Source organism: Pyxicephalus adspersus, chromosome 11 (genome assembly GCF_032062135.1).
Source record: "Pyxicephalus adspersus chromosome 11, UCB_Pads_2.0, whole genome shotgun sequence".
In the NCBI taxonomy this organism is placed as follows: domain Eukaryota; kingdom Metazoa; phylum Chordata; class Amphibia; order Anura; family Pyxicephalidae; genus Pyxicephalus; species Pyxicephalus adspersus.
Window position 1 is genome coordinate 26921573 of NC_092868.1, and position 25425 is coordinate 26946997.

Below are 25425 nucleotides of genomic sequence, written 5' to 3' on the forward strand. Positions count from 1 at the left end.
CGTCTTTATTATTATGCAGGTTGTCAGGAACTCTGACCTAACTCTGTTTTTATTTGCTATTTCCTTGTTCCAGGTCACAGACTCAGATATATATAGTCATTTTTTATTGTCACTGTCCTGATAGGAATTTTTTTTTTCTGGTGGCCTTACAGGATGTCAGGGAAAATCTCTCCAATGGGGAATTAAAATTATACTTTGCTGTAAAGCTTTGTTAAAGGGATAGCTCACCAAAAACAAATATTTTACTCTTTTGCTATATACTGGACCAAAAATCAATTTAAATTCCCAGTGTCGCTGTTTGGCTTTAAAGCCAGCAGGTGATTGGGCCAAAGTTTGCACCTATAACTGAATTACATTAAAAATGGATGCACTGATTCTAAAAAAACAAAAGCATCATTCAAGTTGCAGAAACCACCAATTTATATAAATATATAGTGATTTCAAGAAAGTTACCTTGGTAATAAGCTGACGGCGGTGCTATTGGCATTGCCATATAGGAATTATAGTACTGTCTTGTCCATTCGCTATCATCAATACGTTTTACCAGGGGCTTCTCCTCCTTAGGTGACTGGGGGAATCTGCGTTTCCTCAGGGGCAAACAGGCTTGGTCTTTGTACAGTCCTGTTTCTTCCAGCAATTCACTGTGTCCCCCTGCTGGTGACTTCATGTTCTCCATCTTAACCTCCTTCAGGGTCTTAGCCACCTGCACAGTTCCCTTTGTCCATAATCCAGCGGGGTTTCGGGACATGTCATCCAACACACTTTTTCGGATGCTGAGGTCCAAAGGTGATGCAGCCTCCATTCCTCCTGCTTGGTGGTGGTGGTAGTACTGTGCAATGTCCATCAGTCAGTCATTGGATGATCTCAATCCATGTGGAGACAATTTCCAGCAGTGGACCTGTACAGATTTCATTGACAATTATGTGCCACTATCAGTCGTTCCCCTCCTCAATCTCTGCTTCTCCTCCCTCTCTTATCTTTTTCCCTCCCCTTTTAATGGTTACCTGGTGCAAATGGATTTAGTCATGTTCTTGCCTGTAGCATCAGTCCCATTTAAATATTTTGCATTCTAACTCCAATTCTTTATATTCTGTAGACCACCAGAAGTCATCATCATCCACCTTTCGCCTGTGTAGGCTTCTTCTTAGAAGATCTCCTGTATGTTGTTTTCCAGCATTCTGCAAACCACTTGCACCATTGAAATCCAGCAGCTAACCAATTAACCTAAGTTTTCAAAAACTGCTTAAGTTTGTTCACTTTTTATTCTCTGGCTTGCAGGACTCTACTGACTCATGCCAGGATCTCCCTCTTTCCCTGACGCCTTAAATTCTATATAGGCCCTGACCCCCCTTCGTTTCCTCTGCTTCTCACTCCCTTGGTGTCTCCCCCTTGCTCTACCCAGCAATTGCACAGACTGACAGGCTGAATAGGAAGCAGCTTTGACATAAGGGACTTCCCCACTGTGAAATAACACACCCAGGTGCTTTCTCACCCTGTTCCCTGAAAGGCCCCTCCCACAGTGAAAATGAAAATCAGGAGAGCCAGGACTGGCCACTCCTTATAAAAATAAGCTATCAGCATTACCTCAAATTACCTCGCCTTATTATGCTGGATAATTGCTTATTGTCCTGTGCTGCATGCCTTGTTAACTCTTAAAGTTTCGTTCCTTCTACAGCTACAGTTAATTATTTGGCAGAAGCTGAAAGAGCCAGAAATAATGCTGCGGAGTTCTCATTGCTGGGGTCTGTAAAAGCCAGCAGATGACTCAGTCTGCCAGACTTCCCCTATAACTGTGATATTTTTCTACAGAGCTTATGATTTGCTTAAAAAAAGTGTACAGAGAGAAATTATGCAGTTTTTTTATTGCTAGCCTCTGTTTATAAGTATTATTACTTTGAGCCACTGACTGCAGCAAGGACAGTCAGCACTGCTTGGTTTGTATTCTTAAAGCAGAACTAAATTGAAAATAAAAAATGACATTTACCTTTAATCCTGCAGGTCCCTCGATGGCGCTGGTTCTTCCCACGATCTGGTCTTGTGTCGTCCTAAAATTCCCCTTCATACCAGCACTGGGGAAGTGTTGGGCACCGCCACACGTCTCCCGTTTTTACACTGCGCAGGTGCGAGATCTGGTGACATAGCCGCTGTAAGAGGGAAAAAAAAGGAAAGCCAATCTCACTGCGCATGCGTGAGACCGGCATCTCTTTCCCTTAGTAGAAAAAAATGCCCCTTCTGTGCATGCCCAACATTAGCCCCCCGGAATGTGTGACATAGGTATCCTGGGAGGCTCTGCGCTCCAATTTAGTCTTGATCTCCGCGGCAATCAAAACTGAAAGAAGAAGGTTCTGTACCTAAAAAAAAAAAAAGGTGCTCCACTTGAAAAACTAAAAATAATTTACATTTTTGCTTTACTTATAAGGGTTGTCTACACTTTTATGTAAAGTGAAAAAGTTTAGTTTAAGTCAGCTTTAAGTCAAAGTCAAAGCTTCAGGATTAGCATGACAGCCAGGCAGCTAGCATTTTCTGTCAGCGTCAGCAGTCTCCTAATACAGGTTTTCTTTTGTGCTTGCTCAAGCCCTCTTGTCCTGGTGCAGTAAATTATTTTGAAAATAATATGTATTTTATCAGGGCAGCCCATTTAAATAAATATTCTGGCATTTGTCATATGACAAAAATGTGTTGGCTATGCAGTAACAGTATCATGTATGCAAAATGGTGCATTCAATGCATGTTTGTTGTAGCTTTATTGCCCTATTCTATGGGGGGGGGGGAAATGGCACCACAACACACCAGTGCAAGTAACACACGCTGGTAGGGTGTGAATTGTTGCGTAATGTAAGCCTATCATTGAAGATCTAATTTCACATGAATCAATACTGTATATGTCAGCATTACCAAACTTCTTTGTTTAAATAAATATTTATCTCTTTTTCTTGCTATAAATGGAAAAGGCTACCTGAGCTCCATAACAAATCTTATAGTCTTGACAAAGATGAAATAAATCTTTCAGTTGATTTGGAGGCATTAGATATCATTGGATGCTGCAAAGAAACTTTTGTTCCCTGGGACTTATCAGTTAGATAGGAGATCAGCAGGAAACAGAGGCTTATGTAATAAGAAAACACCACATCTTCAGCGTGTTAAATAACTACAAACTATACATAAAAAGGGTTATTTTAAAAAAACATTAGTGACCTATTCATGTCAGTGTGTTGTGCTATCCCTCATCACAAAGCACTGCAACCCACACTGGTGTCATTCATTTTTAGTGGTACCAGCAACACGTCTGCAGTGTGCAGCTCCATAAAACAGAAACTGAGAAAAAGGAGTGCAGGTTTTATCTGTGGTCAGTACTGTTACCTTTGTAGCACATCTTTTTTACTGGGCTATCTTAGAACACAATATAATAAACAAATATAATGCACATTAACACTCTTGAATCAAACGCACAGAAAAACAGATTTACATTGACCCTCAACACAACTTTATAAGATTGTCCAAATTTCACAACCATACACATTTTTACATTATATGAATATGCCATAAAATGCAGCAATAAATGGTATTCTATCTATAATTTTGCCACTTCAATGCAGAATAACAGTAGTATGCAACATATGTACACTGTAAAAAAAAATAGGGTAAAAAAAGGGAAGGTCATATTTTCAGTTGGGTAATCCCATTTAAATCTGTGGCCCCAGGAGCATTTGCCATAGGGTTTTTCAGTGTATTTGCACTAAACTTACTTTGTAAAGTGCTTCATTCTAGCAATGAAATGTCAGCATTGCCCCTCGTGGCCTTTACTTCCAGCTCTCCTGGTTCTCTCCAGCGTTCCAAATCTTTGGCTGTCTTAGTTGGCCAGGCCAGAATGATGTGTTATCTGCAACAGCTTATTAAAATCCTCAAACTAAAGTTCTGGGTGGTGATGGGTCAAAGTCAAAAAATCTTTTGGTGAAAAGGAGGAAAGAAAAAGCTTTTAACAGCATATTATTTTTTTTTACAAATAATGTTTTTTACATTTATGTATCATTATAATATATAATAAAACTTTAAATACAGGTAATTTAACCTCATAGCAAGTCAGTACTGATAATCATTCACTCTGTTTTACACCCTTAAGAAGTTCTGAGAAATATGTTTTCCTTCTAAAAGGACATTGTCAGTATCGCCCACATGCAGGAGCGATGCCAGTTTGTTCATTCTTGTTTGTTGCGCAGTTAGTTGTGACAAGGTTCATAAAAGTTGAATCAAGCTAGCACATGCTGCACACTGTGAAACAGACTGCAAAATAAGTGTTGTGCTAACCAATCAGCTTCCGGGGTCGAGTTGCTATACCGCAGTCTTTTTCTTTCTAAAGGGTTTTTTATGCATAAAAAATTTGCACCTAGACTGTTCTGTGGAGCCAGTCCAAAACAAACCAGTGCTCATGTTACACAACAAAATTTTCATTTTATTTCTCCTAACTTTGAATGACATTTACAGTACATAACGTGGGTTCAAAATTTGCACTCCTGACAAATTTATGCCAGAATTCACAGGACCAGATTTTTAGAAACATAATGTACTGTCTGGTCTTGCATATGCCAGCACCCCACTATAATAGGGTGGGGTTACAGTTGTGAGTTGATGTCAATGACAAGTAGAACAAGTAGACAGTAAAATACGGATCAGCACAGTTCTTTGTAATCCTGAAGTTTCCTTTGGGTGATTATGTGACAACATGATTTACTGGCAGGTAATTATGATAGACTGGGACTGAGCATTGTCACACAAAGTGTCCAGGCAAAGACCTTCACTAGCTGTTTTTTTATGATAGCTCACCAAACTAGACAAGGATTTTGTAAGTTTTTTTTTATCTCTTTGCATTCTATTTGTATCAAGTTGACTTACAGTTAGGGTTGAGAGAGATTTTAAAATTGTGTAAATTTGGCCGTCGAGATCTGCTTCCCTGATTGCTCTTGCAGCCCTGTAGTATGTGTTCTCGGATAGAGATTCTCTATCTCAGGAACTCAGGAGTACCGCGGCTATGCTCATCATGAATAATGATGGCACTAGAAGTTAAATGAATGCAGCTGTGGGAATCATCCTGTAATGATTTCCCCGATCTTCGAATGGGTCCGTGAAATCAGTTCGCTGAAGTTTCGTGGACCCATCAGAAGTTCGAGGAAATTTTCCGGAGAATGTCAGAGGCATTCTCGCTCATCCCTATCTAGATTGTCATATGCAACATGCAAAACTACTTCTTTTTATACTGGACTGCATGCTCAGTCACAAATGGCGATGGCGATTTAGTGCCAGTTTTGCTGTCCCTGACAATATTTGCTTGGAACAACCTCACAAGGAAAATGACATAAAATTATTATAACACAAAATGATTTAAAAATGGGGAATATCCTTTTGTAAGAAGTATGTTGAAATGTTTATAATGAATTTCATAAATATAAAGAAATATTGGCTGTAGAGACTGGGGAGGAGCAGGATTACTTGAAAAGTGGTGTTTAGCCTGCTGACCAGCAAAGTAGTTATAGTGGAGCAGTTTGCAGTTCCATGTGGTAGTTGATGGCTGCTGTACACTTTGAGCACGCTTCCAATATGTCACTGCTTTCCTTTAGGGATGTCTTGCACTCTACCACTAAACACCTAAGTGTGATCAGACACATTCTAATCATTCTGATCATAGAAGCCCAGCCCACAGAAAGCATAACTGCTGTCCTCTTAAAGAGTGTCAAAATGCCAAATGGCTGCTGTTCTCTGATTGTTGGGTGGAGTCGTGAAGTTATGAAAGTCTCATATTCATCCTAAGCAGTGTATGCACCCACTTGAGATTGCACAGAGCTTCCTTTCTAGCTTCTTTTGTTTTGGAAGTAGCGATTAGAAGATGGGTACACTGTACTCATAAAGGCATGGACAAACTAAGGTAGGATGTGACATTTAAACCATGCTTATTTGGTACTATGAGGTCCAATTATCCTCTACACCAGGGGTCCCCAACCCGTCTGACAGGTGGGCTGGGTCTCTGGCTGGTGCACCCCGCAGCGGGTTCAAGGGAAGGACCCTGCTGGAGAGCGCACCGGCCAGAGACGTGGACCATGTCCCCCGTATGACAGAGTGGCATCATGACGTCACTCTGGGGCAGTTTTCTTCCTCTTTGAGTTACATACGGCTCCCCGCGCATGCACAGTCCTGAGTCCATGCATTTAGTGGTCCATGAGCTTCAAAAGGTTGGGGACCACTGGTCTACACCATTATACCACCAGCCCTAGCTGTTGCTACAAGGCAGGATGGATCCATGATCCATGATTTCATTTTGTTGATGCAAATTATAACCCTACCATCCAAATATCACAACAGGACGTGCAACTGTTCAATTATGAGTCTGTGCGAACTATAGCCTCAAGTGCCAGCTGACAGGAATGTACCCAGTGCAGTTCTTTGTAGTGTATCTTATGCGTTTTAAGACTCGATGTAATGCCTTTCTACATACCTTGGTTGTAACATGTGGTTATTTAGTTACAGTTACATTTCTATCAGCTTAAACAGGTCTCTGATTGGTTATCTGGTATCTTTTTTTGACATCTGATAATAACAAGACACTTTCACCCAGACAACAGCCATTTAGTGGATATTTTCACTTTCATGGACACCATGTAAACCCTACAGATAATTGTGTATGAAAGTAAAAACAAAACAGCCTACCTGGCAACAACAACCATGCCATGTTCAAAGTCTTTTCATCACTTATCTTTCCCATTCTGATGGTTGGTTTGAACTTCAGAAGGTTGACTTGATAATTTCTACATGCCTTACACATGCATTGTGTTTCTGCCATGTGATTGACTGGTTAGATATTTGTGTTGAACAAGTGTACCTAAAAAGTGGCTGGTGAGTGTATATGCATATAAGATATTTACCACCTATCCATAAAAGAATATATTTATTTCTAAAACAGACCTTCCACTGCTTTGAAAACATTGTTCTATCCCAACCCTTAACCCTTACCCTTCACTTTCTTATTGCGGCAACATGTGCCACAGGGCTGGCTGGTCAAACCTCACATGCCCCACTTCCAAGTATGCCACATTGGCTGTTCTTTACTGGGGGTTGGGGTTGTAAACCCAGGTAAAGGATAGGGAGAGAGTCTGTGGGTACTAGTAATCAACACGGAAGCTTCAAAGTCATAAGGCCATACAAAATGTTCAGAAGAATGCAGGCTATCAATGAACTTTATTGAATGGTATGTGAGTCATTTATGTATGTCATATGTAAACATTGTATAATAGTGTCCATTATTTGTTGTAAATAAAGGCTGAAGTTCATCTTTAATGCATCCTAATAGTGTTATAAACATTTAATTACATTAGATTCATTACATATAAACATTTATCTAATAATTTGAAAAACACTACAGTTTTCTTGATATGCAAAGCAAACAGAGCTACATGTGATTCTGCCTGACAAGAGACCAAAACAGGATGACTGATAGGAAGATGATGATGCAATGTCTTCATTGGTAGTTTGCTAATAGTAAATCTTTAAACATTTACCATATTAAGTGCCCAGAACTTCCTGTGTAATTTGAAATCAGGAGAGGAATGCAATAAATAAGAACTTCACTGGAAATAAAAATCAGCATGAAGAATGGAGCAATGTGGGGCAACATTTGTGAATGACTTGCATAAATTCAATTAAAATTGATACAATTCTATGGGTTATAGGTGAAATTTCTTTGTGATAAAATGGTAAGAAATGATCACAATTAAGATCAATCATCGTGAATGGTACTTCAAATACTTGTAGCTGATGACAAGGATTTATCAAAATCAAATGTAATTGCTTTTGTAATATTGGGAATATCATAGAGAGAAAATGGCATTGTTTATGTCACCAGACCATTGATTTCAGATTTTTCTAAGATTATATGGGAACTGGTTGTATTTTATGCTTTTTTTTTCCTGGAAAAGCCAATTCATGTTGACATCCAAAGACCCCGAGACTGCTGGCAGGTATTGATATATTGGATGTTAGCAGCCAACAGACTGAAAGTTGTCAGTCATACAGTATTCCCTTTTGCTCCTTCCCCACAGCTACATGAAATTATATGTGAAGAGGTTAGAGACAGAAGAACAAATAGATCTTCCTAAGTTTTAAATGTTCTAGCAATGTCAAAGTTGCTGGAACATTTAGCAGAGAAATAGAAGGGGCTCCTTAAGACCTACAGTGTGTGTTTCTTGAACATGTCTCTGGTCCTAGAGCTGTTTGGCCAAGCATATTTTGATGTTCAAACCAAGTACCACTGAAGTCAACAGTAGTGTTGATGTTCAAATTCGGGTTGTCCCTATATTCGACCTGAATATGGCTGTTCGAATTCAGATAGACCCGACCCGAAAAACACGGGATTCGACAGAAAAAATTCGGGAAAAAAAAGTTTAAAAAAAAAATAAAAATTAATCTTAAATGAATTTATTTATATGTGTTTTTATTTTAACTTGTTCTTTTTTTATTTTTTACAGGTTATCCAACAATGACATTATGAATCATAATGTCATTGGAGGGATTCCCGGACCGTGGGGTCTTTGCGGTCACAGCTAATTGAAAACACGTGCCTTCAATTAGCTGTAACCGCAAGCAATACCAGGTCAATAGAGGTTGAATGAAGATACGTATCATTACCTCTACTGCTCTGTGATTGGCTGAGAAATAGGAAACCCTGATGACAGCTCAAGCATCATCAGGATCTCCCTTTCCTCAGCCAATCAGGGAGCAGAGCAATCAGCGGAGCTTTACTATGCTGACAACTCTGCTCCCCTGATTACTCACGCAGCCCTAGAGGAGCTGTGATATGTATTACATATACAGAACACATGTCACAGCTTCTCTAGGGCTGCGGGAGCGATCAGGGGAGCAGAGCTGTCAGCATAGTAAAGCCCTTGCTGATTGCTCTGCTCCCTGAGGAAAGGGAAAGCCTGATGACAGCAAAGGCATCATCAGGATTTCCCTTTCCTCAGCCAATCAGGGGAGCAGAGCTGTCAGCATAGTAAAGTTCTGCTGATTGCTCTGCTCCCTGATTTTCAGTGATCGTGCATGTTTCTGCGGTACACTTTCTCCTTTACATGTCCCTCCCTGCATCGTTCAAACGATTGTATCTAGTGTGTGGACACTGTTGGTGGATTATATTTGAACGATCATATTGTTACAGCATGTACAGATGTGTGCACAATATGATTGTTCAAGTATAAACGTGCATAATCGTTGATCGGTCGTAATCGTTCATTTTCTAACAATAATTATTGGAAGTGTGTACCTAGCTTTAGCCTAATATTGATGTGACAGGTGCTCTTTAATCTTCATATGAAGTACAGGGGTATGTAATAGTGTTATGTATCTTTTTACAATGTATCTTTTTATGTATCCTTTTATAATGGATCTTTTTACATCTGTTTGGAGGCTGTAGAAGCTCTACACAGTGCTGAAAAAAACCCAAATTTTTCCTCCCATTGACTTTAATGGTGTTTCACTTTGACATTTGACCACCCGAATAATTTTGCTCTATTCAAGCGAATAGCTGCCGAATAGAATAGTGAGCTATTCCACCAACACTACTCAACAGGGATGTAATTCTAATGGTTTGATATGGTCCAAAGAGAGTCAATACAGCAGCCAAATGGACCAAAATGGCATTGGGAAGACCACCAAATGTCTGGTGTTATTAGAAATTAGTGTGAAAATGTGTGCAGAGCTGGGAAGGACCATTGTATGTGACTTGGAGGACAATATTGGAAACATGCAAATTCTTTACTTAACTCTCTAGGGTTCCTAAGTTCTGCATTGTTATGTTGGCTGGAGGGCAAAGTAAATTGTCTAATTCCAAACAAAAAAATTATTAATTACATAGAGGACCTTTATATAGAAGACAATAGCAGAATTATTTAAACACTGCTTTAGTGCCAGTGATCTGATGCTAAAGGTTGCTAGAAGTCATTTTGTTCTGCATATCACTTGCTGCTATGCTGAGTAAGTCAGAATATTACACAAAATTATCCAATGGTGTCCTAATTGTTTGCAACAAATAAACTGACTAGGGAGAAATGGGTTGTTGCAATAACAGGCAGTTGTGATTTTAAACCATTAGAGTCATTAGAGAAATATATGGGCAGAAAAAGAAATTCACGAAATTAATTACCTCCAAATGATTTATGTCATTTATTATTTATATGTATATTATTCTATCCACAATTAGTTTGTGTTTTTACACTTTCCACAAATATTTGTTTATTTTCTTCCAAAGTCCTATTGGAATTAGAAAATGTAACCTGTGAAAGAGTCATATTCCTTTTTGGTAGTGCCTAATTACTGACTGCAATGGCCTATATGCTCCACCTTTTTTCACCTTGCCACATATGGAGCTGCTGGGAGAAAAGTGAAGGAGAAATACCATAAAGCAGTGTTTCTCAACCTTTTCAACATGGTTGAACCCCTTGAAATTTCAGGTTAGGGAGATACTTCTATAAATACAATATCCACAGCTCACAATACTTTTGTGTGGTGGTCAGTGGGAGGAATGCCTCAAACTGCTCATTGCTTAAGAAACCTCTCTATTTATCTCTGAAGAAACTTTAGGGGTTCCACAGAACCCTAGTTGAAAAACACTGCTATAGAGTGTCACTTAAGTGAGATCTCTGAGTCTGATGGGGCAGCTGACAATACATGGTGACAAACAGCAACCGTCTTGGGTCTAATGAATATCTACCCGAGGAAGGTTTTTACATGTACAAGCCCTTGGGTTACATACAAATTAGGGACTGTAGGTTTGTTCTTAAGTTGAATTTTTATGTAAGTCGGAACAGGTACATTATTTTAATGAATGCAATTAGGACAGAGGTTTGTCACAACATATTATTAGGCAGTGTGGTGTCAGTTACTGTATAAAATCCTCACTGTGAGTTAATTACAAAGCAAAAAAAAAACTTTATGAAGCCTATACATTCATTACTTCTGGAGCAAGTTGTGTTTTGAAAAAACAAAACAAAACACATCTGCACCCCACAAAGCCTCCGTCCTGCACACAAACGAGCAGGGAAGCCCTATTCGTATCTAGGATTCATCTGTATGTTCCATGTCCTTAACTCAGGGACTACCTGTATATGGCATGCATAAATAGGTAAAACAAAAATATAGTCTAATGGGAATATTTTTGGTTTAGTGACAGTCTTTTTTGTTTTAAATTTTTTGTGCAAATCAGATAAAATGATGCAATGAAAATTGTCCCGCTTAGGCTGCAGAAGAGCTTTGAGGTCAATATATAAAGGAGTTTATAATAACATCAACATGTTTAGAGCAATCAAGGCACATCTGACCCTTATAAATGTCCCACATGTTTATTGAGGGTATCATAAACTTCTCAAGTATTCCAGATATTATATAAATTAGGAAGTTATAATAAGGAAGAAAAACTGAGAAAGAGGGGGTGGTGTACTATTAGGATTACAAACTGGAGAAGTGTCAAAGCCCAGGATGCCATTGTGTTTGAATTTAGTTGGGAAATTTCAAGTGGGGAAGCTCCCAGATGACATTATGGAGTGTTTTTCATGATCTGAGGAACACACTTCCTCCAAATATTATGCAGTGAACTAAAAGTATTTAAGAAGTTAATGTTTCATATGAATGGACATATGGACCCTTTGCCAAGTTTAAAAATATATATTTTTTTGTATTTAATGTACAGCGCTGCGTAATATGTTGGCGCTATATAAATCCTGTTTAATAATAATAATAATAATAATTTGTGTCTTATGACGCCGTCTTCATCTAATCCATCTTTTCTTGCAGTTTTAAAAGTAATTAGTGTAAAAGTAATTAGTTTAACCAGGCATGGATACTAATTACAGTAGCTGTAGCCATTGTTGTCCCACCATACTGGGCAGCTGGTGAGTATGGAACGTAGATGGGTTTATAAGATATTTTTGGCAGCAGAAATGTAGAATGGGGGGGGGGGCATACTCAGAAGTATTGGAACAAATTAGCATTGGGGAAGAGCTTTACATGTACCTTAACATTTTGCAGGCAAGAGAGTTTTTTTATATTAAAAAAAGATGAAAGATGGTGTCACCAGTTTAGGAGATTTATGTGACAGTGGTAAAAAAAATCATATACTTTTAGGATCTTTTTAATTAGCTTCAGTGTATTTGTAATAGGTTATTTGGAGAAGTATGCGATTGTTTCATTAGAAGCTCTAAAAACATTTTTGCTTACATCAGATTCCTTCATTTAAATCACCCAACCAATGGACAGAGAAAATTCACAAATTAGGGACTTTCTGTTGAGGGTTTATTACTGTAAAACAGGGAAGAAGCAGATCAGTGGATGACATGAATAATAACAAAAGAGAAAGAACAGAGGACACAGAGGAATTAGAGACATGATATTTGTGATGGTTTCTAATGTTTGAAATTGATTAATGTTTCATCCCTGTTTACAGTGTGCAGACTCACACTAAATTTTAGGTGGGATTATAGTTAAACTAAAAACAATTTATTGTATAGTACAAAAGTCTATATTAACTAAACTTTAGGAAAAGTTAAAAAATTAGACCCTGGTTAAAGACTTACTTCCATTATATAAAAAAAATCTTCATAGCATAGCTGTATTGCACCAATCCATCCTGGAGCATGCCTGCTGTGGGTACTGAATATTTTATAAAAAATCAGCTTTATCAATTTTTTTTTTTGTTACCAAATATTTATTGATTTTGTTGAAAAGATAGTTACAAACAATCCGTACAGAACAATAATAGTGTGGTACAAAACATACTTTGTAAACAGTGTTGTCATGTACAATAAACCAATAGAAATTAGACCAGCTGACATTACAATGATCATGAATAAACAGTAATATATCATAACAATGTTTGAACTAAATACAATTTATGTCCGCAGGGAATATAAGTGCCCCCATAAAAGCACTGCATTTTAACCTTGGGCCGTCTCACAGCCCTAAAGTCATCCCGTCAACAGAAGAGGCGTAAAAAAAGGGGGGGGCGGGTAAAGGCACGTTTCATCTCAGATTCGCAATGGAAAGTCATCAAACGGCCCTTGAAAGGTATAATCAATCCATGGTTACCAAATCAATTGGAATTTCTTGAAACGTTCCAGGACCAAAGCCACCAACTTCTTACACACAAAAACATCTTTCAGATGTGCCTTGACTTCTCCAAAGTGAAACATGGGGGACTTCCAGGCTCTAGCTATAATAAGTTTTGCTACATTTAATATATGCAGTAACAATACACACACCAACCTTGGGTGATTCCCCAGGCCCAACTGCAGAAGAGCCAAAGTATGCGTTTATGGGAGGGAGAAGCCCAACTCCCCATTGGCGTATCAAAAAACTGCTGCCCAATATCTTTGGGCAACAGGACAGTCCCACCAAATATGGCGCATAGAACCCACCTCCCCAAATCCCCTGAAGCTCAAGGGGGAGGACAAGGGGAATATTTGGGATAGCCTTAATGGGGCAGGTACCATCTATACAGAACCTTGTAAGTTGTTTCCATTGTTAAGGTATTCTGAGAGCATCTAGGTGAGTACAGCCAGACCTCTTCCCATTGTTCCTTGGAGAGGTCCTGCCTGGCCCAAGCACCAGTGTAGGAGAGTCACCTTTCATGAAAGCTTGACAGCAAGGTAGAGTATAGTGAAGATATAAGACCTTTAGCATGGGGGTCATCCCTACATGCCCTTTCAAAGTCCGTCAGACCCTAAAGGCTCCCATTGACTTGAAGCAGTGAGGAACTAAAGTGTCTAATTGGCATTTATGAAAAAAAAGGAGGTCTCATGATTCTTCCTAAATGCTGGAAGGGTATAACACGGCCTTTTCCCCAGTTAAATTCTGTTGTTTCCACCATCACTGACACTCCATAGCTGAGAGAAACATAGGGTTCCCCAAAATAATAGCAAGAGGCAAATGGGGAGACATTAACCTACCTTTCGATTTTACCAAGTCCCTCACATAAAGTGAAATAGTCAATGGCTTGGACAATCCATGGGGACGTAAGGTACAAGCAATCCACAACATATTTGAAATAGTAAGCAGAGCGCAGTCTGGGATGTCTAACATTTCAACAAAGTCCGATGATGGAGAAAGGAGGATGAGGCCCTCAAAAAATTTTCGGGCATGCTTCTCAGAGAATCCCGTTGGGGCTTCATACAGTTTGGCAAGATGGTCCTCAAAATCCTCAAGCACCTTAAGAGGGTTACCAGAGGGATCGTTGTTTCGACATTTCAGGAATATAGGTTTCCTCTGGGGTTCCAAACACCTAAGCTTTCTGGCCAGGGGAGTATCAGGTTTGTTTGCCTTTGTGTAAAAATTTTGCCTAGCTCACCTAAGTTGCTTCTCAGCTGGATCAGTATAAGGAAGGTTCAGTTTATGGGCAAACATATCAAATGCCTGCTTGTGATCCTGCATGGGTGACTGAGCAAATAGGGAAGCCGCCTTCTCATACTGGCCCTACAATTGCTTGACCAACTGTTCTCTCTCTTTCTTCCTAACAGATGCAACACAAGTTAAATAACCGTGGAATCCTGCTTTATGTGTACCCCACACAGTGGAGATATTATTCACAGACTGTTCATTAAATTCTAGGAACATAGTGATCTGTTCCCTGAGGTCCTCCACATCTTCCCTATGGGACAAAAGTGACTCATTCAAAGACCATGAAGATCTAATAGACTTAACAATAAGACCCTTACAGGTGAGTACCATGGGGTCGCAAGAATCAAAACCGCTGAGACCTCCTGTAGAAACGAATGGGAGACTAGCATGTGATCCATACGAGTATGCAATTATGGGGTGCAGAGTAATGAGTGTATTCTTTTGTATAGGGTGGAGCTCTCTTCAGGCATCAGCCATAACAAACCTATTTAATAGGTCTCTAAAATCCCTGGATGCTGGAGTCCCCAAAACCCTGCACGTTGGGGGGAGAGGAGCAATCCAAGCAAATGGTGCAAAACCAAGTTAGAGTCGCCGCAGAGGATAACCAGTCCCTTGTGGGAGTCTGTAAAAGCTCAAGGACCTCTCCGAGAAGCAGTACCTGTCCTGGTTTAGGAGCATTGTAAGTAAGAAGGGTAATCTCCACCTCCTGGATAGAGCCTTGTAAAAGAAGGTACCTGCTTGCAGGGTCAGTAATTTCTTTAGTGCATTGCAATAGAAGACCCTTCTGAAAAGCAATCAGAACCCTTCTTTATTTTGTGTCTGCACAAGCTGAAAAAAATGGGGTAACGTGTAGATACTTGAGTTTTAATTATTTTATGTTTAAAAACTGACCCTAGCATTACAGTCTGCCTTTAGAGTCCAACTTCATCTTTGGCAAATAAACAATAGAAGACCCAAACAGTTAAAAAGAACCTTTCACTCACCTCTAATCACCATTGTGGGCATCGCCATTTTCACCTGTTCTTCCAGATTCAGGACAATGTAAATCCTGTGCATGCACCCTATTGTACATTTAGGAAATGTTGTGAACAGGCAGGGACATCACCTGTGACTTCTGCAAAAAACAACCTGCTTATTTTTTTTCACGTAGAATTCCACTTTAGGTTTCTATGATTTGATGCACAGCTAAAGAAAACAACAGCTACAAAATTAGTTCTTAATTTTGAAAAAAAAAATTAGTTCCTCCAAATGTAACTTTTATTAACACAATTGCTTCTTTAAAAAAGTATCTTGTTAGATTTTGAATAAAAAATAAAGATAAATAAACATATAATACCTGTGCTTTTCTTTTAATAATGAAATATTGTAAACATATGATTATTATAAACAGGAATGAACAAATATACTTCATTTTCTGGCAGTTATGCTGGTGGGAACTGTAAAAGTCCCCTTCTTCCCCTCTGTACATCATACTACATCAATCATTTAAACATTATCTGAGATGAATGCATTGTATGCACATATGAAACAATTATTGGCAACAAATGTAATGTGACACTGAGATAGTTCATAGCCGGAAGGTTGTTTATGCTCGGGGGAGGGGGGGGGGATTTTTATCAGTAAAAACATTTATTTTCCCCAAATTTTCCTACAAACACGGATACACATTACACAGCGAGTGTAATCATGTACAATGTAATACAAATAAATGCAGTATATTAACAAATTACAATTATAATAAACCTTACCATATGTAGAATGTAATGCAATGTTTATTGAGTTACCCAAATGTCTAACCATGTATAGTAAAATGCATACATATTAATGACACTAAATCTAAGAAACTTTGAGAAGCATTACATAAATGTGCAAAGGTGGCTCTGGTGACCTGGTATAAATATGTCAATATAAAGGAGAGCAGATAAGCATCACTATGAAGAAAAAGGGGAAAGCAAATGAGCTTTTTTTTAGGTGCGTAGGCAGGATGATGGTGAAGTGGTGAGCATGAGTATATGGTGGAGGGAGAAGAAACCATTATAAGAAAGAGGGGAGATTATTATATCTCTGCATGGGAGGGAGGATGATTACAGAGCTCAACAAAATAAAATGTTTTCACTTGGCAAGGATTTTTCAATATATTAAGTGTATTTCAGGTCTGAATTCAGAAATGACATCAGTTTCATTGAATTGGTTCTAGTTCTTGTGATACAGGAATCGGAATAGATGATTTTACCAAAAACAAATGTTACCACAGCATAATATTATCAATCTTTATTTACACCGATGTTTTGCATCTTATATATTAAATGTAGCATCATTTTCATGAAACTTTCATTTGCCTTCTTTTTCTTCATACATTTTTACAGAAATATAAGTTCTTCAAGAAGTTGTTTAAATGACCCTTATGTATTTTGCTACATTTGTGGTGAATATTCTCAGCAAAAACACAAGAGAAACATTATAGAATTTGTGAAACAAGAATATCTTGCATTTTGTGGTATTAAACTGGGGGAGCAAGTAAGTATTGGGCTCCCCATATGGTATGCAAAACTTGTGTAGAGTGTCTACGTCAGTGGTATAATGGAAAACTGAAAAGTTTGAAATTTGTTGTACCTATGGTATAGCAAGAACCCAAAAATCATAATGATTGTTTATTTTGTGCTGTGAATGTAAAAGGTTTCAATTGTTACAAGAAAAACAAGTGGGAGTACTCTGATTTGGAATCAGCAAGACGACCTGTGCTGCATGGTGCTGATGTTCCCATACCAGTGTTCAGTACACTCCCTGATATTCCTGTATCCGACATGGAGGATATACAGGGTTTGGAGTGTAAATATAATTTATATTCTCGGGTAGATGGACACCAATATGTGGAAATGAACCTATCACTGGTGTGGTAAGGGGGTGGAAGCCATTGGATGTCATTAATCTCCAGTGAGTGTTTCTTAACCAGCAGTGAAAAATCTGTTCTCCTGCCCTTGCAAACGGGGCTGTACTGTAGGGATAAAGTTTTGTAAATCTTTTCAATGGATGAATATAAATCCAAAACACAACATTTATATGTTTATATTTACAATAACATGTATATATTTATATTTAATCTGCATATTTTAGCTGTGAGTCTAGAGTTTAGCATTAATTTTTTTTTTCATCCTTGCATATTTGGTTTTTTAAGTAATTGCCTGTCATTCAGCTTAAATTCCATGGTGCTTCTGCATTTGCTTAGGGAACTACAAGTCTCAGTATCTGAAAGCAGAGTTGCGTCAACTTGCGTCAAGCACAGATCGGTAGCACTGACGTGTACATTGTGAAGGCGTGGTGCAAAAGGAAAACATCTATCTACAATGCAATGACCTGTGAACAATTATAAAACGATTGAATCATGTTTCTTAGATATGTAAATTTCCCCAGGAAATGTTGGGAATTGCAGTGTGAACTGAGTTTTTTAAGAAACAGGAAGTCCTCTCCACCTCTGCAGTGTACTGACATAGGGCAGCCTTGAGGCAAGCCAACAGTAATAATAACAAAAAAATAGTCATTTCCTAATATGTAGGTTATTGCAGCTAAAGAGAGTGACTCAAATCTCTTGCTTCACATAGTTTCTCCATTCCTCCCGAGTCCCAACCAGCCTAGCCTAATTTTCAGGGACAGTCCCAAATGTTTCATTACAATGCCTATTCATCCCTTGTATTGGAGGTGAATCTGGCTAAATTTTTCAGTAACAATATCTCTATATCTCCCTTTTAATAGCAAGATACAGATGCTGCTGCTATCTGACAAATGCATGTTTGTTTGCTAAACCCTCGCCATTCTCCAGGGCTTTCTAACACACCTTGAAGTGTTACACAGCTGAGGGCCAGTATCATGTAGAGCAATGGAATAATTTACTCACCGGCTGGCAGACAGGTAAACATTATTCTTCTTTTTTCAGCCTTTTTTTTTCATAAAGGTGTTTGGGTTGCTTTAAAGTTAATGCAATTGTGATGTCAGAAGCACATCAGGGGATTTGAAAAAAGACATAACTCCATCGAGTTCAACCACTAGAGAAATAAACATATCCCTTAAAACCATATAAGTTGGTCCAGAGGAAGGCAAAAAAAACCCTGTACAATTTGCTTTAACAGTGGAAAAAAATTCCTTCTTGATCCCATGAGGCAATGGGATGTTCCCTGGATCAACAGATTCTGTTATCTTTACTTTAAATCCTTAATATTGCATGGTGCATCGCATCTAACTGCAGATGCGAGCAGCGGGGTGGCAGGGACCTGGGCCGCATTTAAATTTCCCACCTGGCCACGCCGGATGGAGAGGCACCCCGGCATCACAGCGTGATCACCGTTGGAGCGGGGGCACAGGTAAAGGGGGCTTCTAAAGTTAACCCGAGTGTGACTCGGGGTTACCACTTTTTGCATGTTTTTTTCCTCCCCGAGTCACACTCGGATTACCGCTAGGGGGGTTAAACGTCTCTTCTCAAGGGAGAATAGATTTAGTTCAGCTAATCTCTCCTCATAGCTGAGCTCCTCTATTCCTTTTATTAGTTTAGTTGCCCTTCTCTGCACTCTCTCCAATTCCACAATGTCCTTTTTGTGAACTAGTACCCAAAACTGGACTGCATATTCCAGATGTGGTCTGACCAATGCTTTGTACAGGGGCAGAATTATGTCTCCATGTCTGCAGTCTATTCCTTTTTTTAATACAAGAAGTACTTTCCTAGCTTTAGATATTGCACCTTGGCATTCGATGCTGTTATTAAGTCTATGATCTACCAGAACCCCCAGATCCTTTTCTATTTCTGACTCCCCCAAATGTATTCCCCCTTTTGTTTAATCCTGTATACATATGAGAGTTACCCTTTGTTTCCTGTACATGTGACACTTTGTCAATATTACAACGTTATATCAGAAAATTGGCAGCAGATCTGCCCATGTGTACTGGGTCTTTAGCACATACTTAGCTTTCAGTAGCTTCCTAGGTACATTACTGGGTAGATCACATTAGATTACATTACTTTAAAGCTTAACTATAGTCAGATATATATTATATAAATGAATGCAGCTCTGTAATTATAAATACACAAATAAATGTGTTAGTTAAATGCAAGCATACCTTGTAAGCACCTTCACTGACCTTGAATCAAGTCAATTTCACTAGCTCATTATTGCCCTACTTCATTCAATGTCAAAAAACAAGCTGGGGCTGGACCAGGGTGACCTGGACTCAGAGGAAGTAGTTTAAAATATGCTGACCATCAGAGATCCAGGACAACTAGTGGCAGGAAAAAATACTGCAGTGGAGATCCCTAAATGGCACATAAATATTGCGGCAAAAGTTGATTTTGATATTTTATCCTCAGTTGGGCTAGTTATCTGTATCTTGTTTTTTGGCTAGAACTCTGCTTAAAATATGACAATCATACAGATCATATTCTCCAAATTCTTAAATCATAAGAAACCCAGAGATACAGCTTTTTTTCTTCCTTTTTTTCTTGCATGCTCAAAAAATAGGATTTTATTCATTATAATATGTTAATGATAACATTTTTTATTTTAAATAATAATAGTACTGTAGTCCCAATTCGCAAAGCTTTAACACAAGCATCATGTTCAGAATATTGTGCTGTGTGACTGTATTTTTTTCTTTTCTCACTGTACACTGACTTAATTGACTTTACCCAAATGGATCAGTGTGAGAAGAGTAAACATGCAATGCTGGGCTTTCTGCAAAGAAAGCACAGCAAACATGCATGGAAAACTTAAAGCAAAAATAAAACAAAAATACAAAACTCAGCAGGAGGACATGCATAGTCTATTTAGCCACAAAAAAAAAACATTTCCCCCTGCACCTGATGGCTTTTTTTCTTTTTGTTGGAACAGCCTGGAGCATGGACCTTGCAATGTTGACCTGGCTCAGTTCTTGGTGGCAAAGGTATCAGACCTAAATGCTGGGCTTTCTGCAAAGAAAGCACAGCAAACATGCATAGAAAATTTAAAGCAAAAATTAAACAAAGTAACAAAACTCAGCAGGAGGGCATGCATAGTCTATTTAGCCACAAAAAAAATTTCCCCCTGTACCTAGTGGCTTTTTGTTTCTTTTTATTGGAACAGTGTGGAGCATAGACCTTGCAGTGTTGACCTGGCTCAGTTTTTGGTGGCGTAGGTATCAGACCTAAATGCTGGGAATAATATAACTCTCCAAGCAAGAAGAAGTGGCTGTCAAATGGCCAAAGTATAACATGAAGACTCAAGAGCAAAGATGGCAGCTTCAGTGGATGCAGTGGTAACAGGATCCTGGACTTGTAACCGCCTCAGGACACTTTAAAGAATTGTGTGCCAAAAGGTCACCCCCACCAACAAAGGTGTAGTTCTGCTTTAAGGAAGCACCCGTTCTTATTTCATTAAAGATTAACTTGCTGCCTCACCTTGCAAATACAATAATTTGAAGTTTTCTCTTCCACCTGCATGTAACCGTTGGCTTACAGGTCTGTTGCGGACTGTCCATGACAGTAAATAGAATGGCATGAATTATTAACAACGTCGGTTCTACAAGCTAAAGCTTGTCATATCATCCTCCTTCAGCCTACATGGGAGTCTTCTATATATGAAAATTGCGTATATCCCAAATATCTAAGATGAAAAGAGGGCCATTTTTAGCAAAAGGTATATAGGCAGGGGAAAGACCCCTGCCATGCCCCCATTTATTTTTCCCCAAAAAAATGAAAACTTGAAAACTGATTGAGTAAACTCAACATGACTGTTTCTTAAAAATATAAACTTTAAAGCTGGGTGGTGTGTTTTGTTTCTAACTGTACTGTAACATTTTTTTTAGTTAACTAATTCATTCCAGTTCAACAATTAAATCCAAAAGCAGGACAACTAAGGGGGAAGAAAGGAGAGGGGAAGTTGATTCTAAGAGGTACAATCCCTTCAGATAAGGAAAAGTTGAGAGCTATGGAGCTGTGTTTGTCCCATCAACATTTTGGTCTATTTATATCTGTACTCTGGTCTGCTCTTGAACTGTGAAACACAACATAACTGGTTGTTCAGTAGCCACAGGTGTGCAAGCCTTTACTTTTTATTTTGAAACACAGTCCACTTATATCCCATGCCAACTAGCACCGTTCCAAAAACTTTCTTGCATGTTGTTTACATAATCCATTTATAGTCATGCTGTCCTCACTTCACCTATACTCCTCCCTATTCATGTAATCTGTGGATTAGGGGATGTAGATAGCAATCATTTTATTGTCAATAAGGTGTGTATACTTCTATTTCAAATTAACTGATGCCAACTACAACTTGTTTTGAGCTAGCTTCACTAAAAAGCTTTTGTTTTGTAAAAAAAAATACTCTATGCTCATCATTATGAAGGGAACTATTTAGGCAAGTGGTTTTCTGACTGTAGTACAATTTAAAAGTTAGAACAATAGCTTGATCTAACATTGAACAGGAATGCCCTAGTTTCCAATACATTTACATTAGATTTTAATGGACCTGATTTATTAAAGCTCTGCAAGACTGGAGAAGAAGATAGACTTTCATAGGAGAACCTGGGTGATCCAGCAAACTTGGAATGGCTTTGATCTAAGATTGAAAACAATTGCCAACCAATAGCAAATGATTTAAAAAAATCCATCCCAGGTTTGCTTTATCACCCAGGTTCTCCCATGATAGTCTAGTTTTTCGATATGTTAACATTGTATAATTCCACACCTATCACTTAAACCTAATCCTTAACATAACCCTCAAAATCAATCCTTTTCTTTTTCCCCCTTAAAGTGGCTCTGTTACAAAATGTAAACGTTAAATGACAAATGTACCTGTAAATCAAAGAGTAAATACTGAGGATGGTGAGCCATACCCTGGCTACTCGTATATCACTACATTTCACAATAGTTATATAGGGGTCAATAATAGGAACCAGGGGAGATCCATTTATTGGAAACACCTTTTTCTTGTAAAGCAAACCCCCCCCCCCCCCTTCTCCATTAGAGAGATAATTCATTGGTGTCACTGGGTGGGGGTTGCCCAGTATTTAAGCAACGGTGTACCTAGGCCTCTTGCCTGTAAGGAAGCAAAATGCAATGGTGGGTACTGATTGTGCCACTCTATGTGAGCTCAAGTAGGCACAAGGAAGACAGAAAGGAATGAATAATCATTACTGTGGACTACTGTACTCAGAATATCAGACTGTAGTGCCAGGAGCCCACTATGCTAATCCTCCACATTGGAATCTACATGCTTCCTTGCCCACTCTTTCCTCTTCCGGTGCTCCAATTGGAACTATAGATGACCAGGAAGAATATCAATACACAGCCTGCAAAATAGCCATGCTGCTATAGGCTGCTTATGAAAAATAAATAATTATCTGAAAATTAGGCAAAGGTCTGAGGAGGAATTATTACTGTTTTTTGAGTCTCTAAGGGCTCCCTTGGTTCCAAGCCCCAAAGGCAGCGGGAGGAACCACTGAGCACAGCAGGGATTATTGGATACTTGGGCTTCTTGAGGTATCTGTTTCTGAAGAAACTACAGTGGACAATTCCTTCTCATCGGAGCGGTGTTTAACTCTTCTTAGAGTTTCTTAGTTTGCATAAAACTTAAAAACTTGGCTACATTAAAGCTCTATTTGAAGCCTGTGAGCTTGCTGTGGGAGATTGAAGCACATGATCATCAATCAAAGTTCATGCTCCTGCGTGGGTACTTTATTTAAGCACAGGGATGCCAGTAAACACATAGAGAACAACAACAAAAAACTGGGCAACTGACTACCTCTTTGGCAGATCCCTCTCTGGCTAGCAATATAATATAAAAGCTTTTCATAAACACAAGTCTGATTGTGTACTTGCCACCTTTCCTCTTGAGGTCTTTTCCCCTCAAGAGTTGGAAGTCACTGAGCTCCCTGCAGTATGCTGCTGCAACTCTAAATAGAGTAAGGGTTAGGACCCAGAAATGGACTGGGTGACCAAGGAACCCTCCCAGCTCTTCGTTGGCCAGCTCCAGGACCCTATAAAACAGCTTTTCATAAAAGCCAACTGTCTGAGAGACACACACAATTCCCTTGAGCCTTTGAGAGACTAAAGGCCTTAGCCTAGGTGCTATATACACCCCAGGACCTTCCTAGCTAGGTAATGGGACACCCTGTCACAACCCCACATCATTTCTTTCTCAAGAACAGAGTACTAGACTTTTACCAATTGACCGATGTATGTAGGCAAACCACAAACTCTTTCCATTCTTATCTTCAAAGCCTTCATCATCATTTGGGTTTAAATATAGAAATATATTGAAAAAAATATAAAGCAATGTTTACATTTTAACTTTCATTTTTAGAATCTCTATACATTTTTAACCACTTTGTATGAATAACTAAACAAGGTAACCGAAGGTGGTAACAAGATTCCAGGAATATCTGTAGATCACCTTCCACAATAACTGTAAACTGAAAAGGAACAGAAAAAAATTGTATATGTCAGACTAGTTCTGCTTTTCAGGTGTGAAAGTTTCTATAAAGCTCACTAAATCACACCAGCTAACAGGCAAAAATAAAAAAAACTCCTAAATGTCAACAGTCTTTAATAAATAATACTCTCACTATTATTGTACATGTGGGGAAACATGATCAAGGTAATAATTTAGAAGACTGGGTCCTTAGAAACAACATATTAGCAAATGGACTTGGAGGTGCTCATCTGTCCGGCTACTCCGTGCTGTGCGCCATCACAGTATACATGACTATGGACTATGTACAGCACTGCATAATATGATGGCACTATAAAAATACTGTGTAATAAAAATAATGAATTATATAATACATAATATACATATATTCTGTCCAGTGATGTCATTTGCAGCAGCCAAGAAAACTAAGATTGCAGCAGCCCATGCTTCCCTTTAGTCGTGCAGCCTGATGTATTTTATGGCATCCCTAGCATCCATTGTTAGGCTGTGCACAGCTGAAGGAGATTGTAGAGGCTGATCAGCTCCTGACTGCCATTGGCTGCTGGGACTTTATAGCCTCTCTGCTCTGTCACCAGTGCCTGTTGTAGCATTAAGCTGGGCTGACTTGCTGCTGGTGTGTGGTGTGATTTACTGTTTCTTCAGCATATAACAAGAATAATAAGTGTACATTGAATATCCTAGTCTACCATCAGCTATGCGCCCAGTGGCTCATTCAGATGAAATCCCAGTGCCGGTTTTCGTTACACTACCCTCTCGTTTGAAGAACATGATTATGGTGATGAACTAGGTGACAACAATTATGAAGAGTTTGAAATTGAAGAGGACTCTGTTTATAAGGGATTTGATCAGCATGAATTGAGTGATTTGACACGTGATGTTGGACTATCGAAGAAGGCCTCAGAACTCCTAGCATCAAGACTGCGTGAGAAAAACTTACTTGAAAAGGGAACAAAGGTATCATACTTTCAAACCAGAGAAATTGCATTTCTGCAGTACTTTAGAACTGACAGTGGCTTTGTGTATTGCCATAACATACCTGGTTTAATGGAGGAATTGGAAATTCCAATCTATAACTCAACTAAATAGCAACTATTCATCGATAGCTCAAAGCGGAGCTTAAAGTGTGTCCTCCTTCACAATGGCAATATATTTGTGTCAGTCCCAATTGGCCATTCAGTTTCTTTTTGTGAAGAATATGCAGACATATAGAGAGTCATTGAGTTGTTGCAATATCACCAACAAAATTGGCTGATCTGTGTTGACCTTAAAATGATATGCTCCCTTCTTGGTCAGCATCGCAGATACACCAATTATCCCTGTTATCTGTGTATGTGGGACAGCAGAGCTCATGAAAGGCATTGGGTGGAAAGGAATTGGCCTCCAAGATCTGCCCTAAAACCCAGTGATCCAAACATTCTACATGAGCCATTTGTTAATCGAATATTATATTCCTGCCTTCCTGCACATGAAACTGGGTCTGATGAAGCAGTTCGTTAAAGCTTTGCCAACTGAAGGAGACTATTTCAAGTACCTTATTGGCATTTCC

General features: G+C 38.9%; 1 protein-coding gene across 2 annotated transcripts in view; it reads right to left on the bottom strand.

Moving 5' to 3' along the window:
* BCL3 (BCL3 transcription coactivator) overlaps positions 1-1433 on the bottom strand; it is a 39401-nt gene extending 37968 nt beyond the window's left edge. The window contains exons 1-2 of one of the 2 annotated variants that reach the window (XM_072425802.1): positions 1005-1433; positions 454-898 (exon numbers count right to left, since the gene is read on the bottom strand). In XM_072425802.1, the coding sequence (XP_072281903.1) occupies positions 454-844 (391 nt within the window). In that variant the 5' untranslated portion in view covers positions 845-898; positions 1005-1433. Of the gene's footprint in view, positions 1-453 lie in introns of both variants that reach the window. The other variant, XM_072425801.1, reaches the window with a different exon arrangement.
* Positions 1434-25425: the final 23992 nt, after the last annotated feature.